Source organism: Rhinopithecus bieti, unplaced genomic scaffold, assembly GCF_001698545.2.
Source record: "Rhinopithecus bieti isolate Rb0 unplaced genomic scaffold, ASM169854v2 repeat_22049, whole genome shotgun sequence".
In the NCBI taxonomy this organism is placed as follows: domain Eukaryota; kingdom Metazoa; phylum Chordata; class Mammalia; order Primates; family Cercopithecidae; genus Rhinopithecus; species Rhinopithecus bieti.
Genome location: NW_016836902.1, coordinates 1 through 2,762, shown reverse-complemented (window position 1 = coordinate 2,762; position 2,762 = coordinate 1). Strand labels below are relative to the sequence as shown.

At 37.5% G+C, this 2,762-nt stretch overlaps 1 protein-coding gene across 1 annotated transcript; it reads right to left on the bottom strand.

Annotated features, from left to right (window-relative positions):
* On the bottom strand, positions 1–2,355 carry LOC108524757 (pyrin domain-containing protein 3-like). The gene is made up of 2 exons (XM_017865832.1): positions 1,729–2,355; positions 1–47 (listed from the first exon to the last, which is right to left on the bottom strand). The coding sequence occupies exons 1-2, from the start codon at positions 2,026–2,028 to the stop codon at positions 18–20; spliced, it is 330 nt and encodes a 109-aa protein (XP_017721321.1). The 5' UTR covers positions 2,029–2,355; the 3' UTR covers positions 1–17.
* Between the last annotated feature and the right edge of the window lie 407 nt (positions 2,356–2,762).

Sequence of the window (2,762 nt, the reverse complement as noted above, 5' to 3'; positions counted from 1 at the left end):
TTCTTGTTGGAGGGTTTTCACAGAGGCGAAGAGTCTTCGGGAGAGCACTGGAAAGAAAATTATAAACAAAATAATTATAAATGCAAAGGCAGCTATATGGTAGAATGATGTTGATAGTATTTTTGAATTTACCATGGTATGGAAAGAATCTACTATGCTTTGAGCGACATCTGCAGGGGAAACTGTAGATAAGTGTGCATGAGAGATATCAGTAATTTGTTGTTGTAGGGATTGCATATCATAGGTGAGAGAATGGTTCCATAATCCTGTAATGTGATACTGAATTTGCTCCCAGGTTACTTCTGTATGATTGTAAGGAAGGGGAGTTACACAAATCCATTTATAATTATGATGACAAGCCGTAGTTAATTGTACTTTAATATTTTGAATTTCTTGCCCTAAATATAAAACTGCTTCTTCTAAGACATTTATTCTATCTATTAATTTATGGTCTATGCTTTCTTGTAAAAATAAAGCCTTAGAGATATTTAGTGATAGATGATTAACATGTTGAGCAGTATGTACTTGTTGTACCAAGGCGGTCGCTGAGGCAGCAACTGATCCAATGATAGCAATTAAAGCAGTGATTCCTAGAATTAATGCAGCAATAAATCGTTTAGGTCTAGTTAAGGCTTGCTTTATAGCTTGCAAAGCTGCTAATCCAGGGTCCGTGTACCATCCTTCAGATATATTTACAGGCAATAGTATGTAAGTAGGACGCTTTAACACATAGAAATGAGACTGAGAAAATGAAGTATTAAGGCAGTTAGTTATTTTGCATTTTGTACAATTTACTGTATATAGATTATCTTGATAAGAAACTTGTAACTGAGTAATATTGTCATATATTAAAATAGAGAAAGGGGAGCGTACACAAGCTTGATTATTAATTACCTCTTCATTAGTAGGTCTAGTTAAGGTGGTTTTATTAAGTGCAGCTATTAGTCTATATAGTTGTGACTGAGGTTTGTTATTTTTGTGATTAAATATCCAAGTAGGTGTTACCCATCCCGGAGAATACCAAGTGTCTATAATTTCATTAGTTTTAATTAACTTGTTGTTGACCCAGTTAATGAACGTATGGCCTTGATTATGATTTAAATAATTTCTGTAGTCATATCCTACACCGGAAATTGACCAATCATAAATTTTATATGAACTATTATAAAGAGTAAAGGTGGTAGTTTTATTATAAAATGCACAATTGTACCATAAAGGTTGCCCATTTTGGTAAGAAATTGGATCCCAAGAATGATCTACTTGGTGGGCATTTTTACTTAATTTTATAGAGGAGGGTAGAGTAGTAAAAGGTTCGGTGGTTTTCACCGAAGAATTGTATTCATTAATAGAAAGATAAGATAAGAACCATAAGTAACGAGAATGAGCATCATTGCTCTGACCTGAGGTAAGAGTAGCCTTTTTATCATTGAGGGGTGAATCAGCGACAGCTGTGCGCATGGCCAGTGAGCTACACAGTGGCATAGGAGGAGTATTATCTTTAGAGAAGCATAAAGGAACATGATGAGTAGTAGCATAGAAATCAAAGGGCGCAGAAACTCGCGGTATAGTATACGAATTAGAATCACCTCCCATAATTTCAAAGTAGCGAGAAGAAACTTGAATTTCTTCGCCATCCCAAGAAGCAAGATGAAACAACGGAGGACTAGGAACATAAGCCCAATAAGTATTGTTTATAAGATTGTTCATAGGCAAAGGTGCAGAACTTACCTGGACTGTGAGGAGAGCAAGAATAGCAATAAAGACAGTTTCAGGAGTAACAGGTTTGCGTTCTCCCTCCACCAAGGCTAAAGCAGAAGTGGTAAGAGCTTTTATATCACCCCAAGTTGGTAAGTTCCTTTTTCTTGTAGAAGCCGCAAGACGGAATTGAGTCAGATTCAGGGAAGCAAAAAGAGAAGAAAGTTGAACTTCAGATATCTGATGACTCGTCGGGTGTGGTGGCGGCCGGGTTTTCCGTGGTCGAAACCGTTTTCTGGGTATGGTGGGTTTTGTTGGCGACGGGAGATTCATGATGTCTGATTAGTCTGTCCGGTATCCAAATTGGAGTGGCCGAATCTTGGGGAAAAACACAAGCATATCCTCGACCCGAGGTTAACAACACATCTGGTCCCTTCCATTGTCCTGTTAATAAGTCTCTCCATTTAACAAGAGTGACTGGTTTACTTTCTTTTGAGTAATGTCTCTCGAGGGCTGTTGTGCCCTCATTGTTAACATTAAGATGGTTTAGCACAAAGAGAGCATGAGAAAGAACGTGATGGGGAGAGGAATACTTATACTCTCCTTGTTGTAACTTGTGAATCTGGTTTTTCAAGTTTTGATGTGCTCTTTCAACAATGCCTTGCCCTTGAGGGTTATAAGGAACTCCTGTAACATGACTAATAGACATTTGTATACAGAAATTTTAAAACTTTTGCTGTATAAGCTGGAGCATTATCTGTTTTCAAAGTTTGGGGTTTTCCTAAAACTGCAAAGCTCGCAAAAAGATGATGAATAACATCCTTTACAGCTTCTCCAGTTCTGGCTGTAGCCCACAGAGCATGAGAAAATGTGTCTATAACTACATGTACATAAGATAATTTTCCAAATGAAGTTATATGTGTTACATCCATCTGCCAAATAGAATTTGCCCTTAGTCCCCTGGGATTTACTCCCATGGGTAATGAAGGGTGATATTGAGGGCATATATGGCATTGCTTTACAATCTGTCTAGCTTGTTCCCTAGTTAATTTAAACTGCAGTGCTAA

Excerpts from the sequence above, each read along its gene's own strand:
- LOC108524757 (XM_017865832.1), bottom strand. The coding sequence starts at position 2,028 with ATGAATCTCCCGTCGCCAACAAAACCCACCATACCCAGAAAACGGTTT. Across the intron at positions 48-1,728 it reads TTGCTCTCCTCACAGTCCAG|TGCTCTCCCGAAGACTCTTC; the intron begins GTAAGTTCTGCA and ends TTTTCTTTCCAG.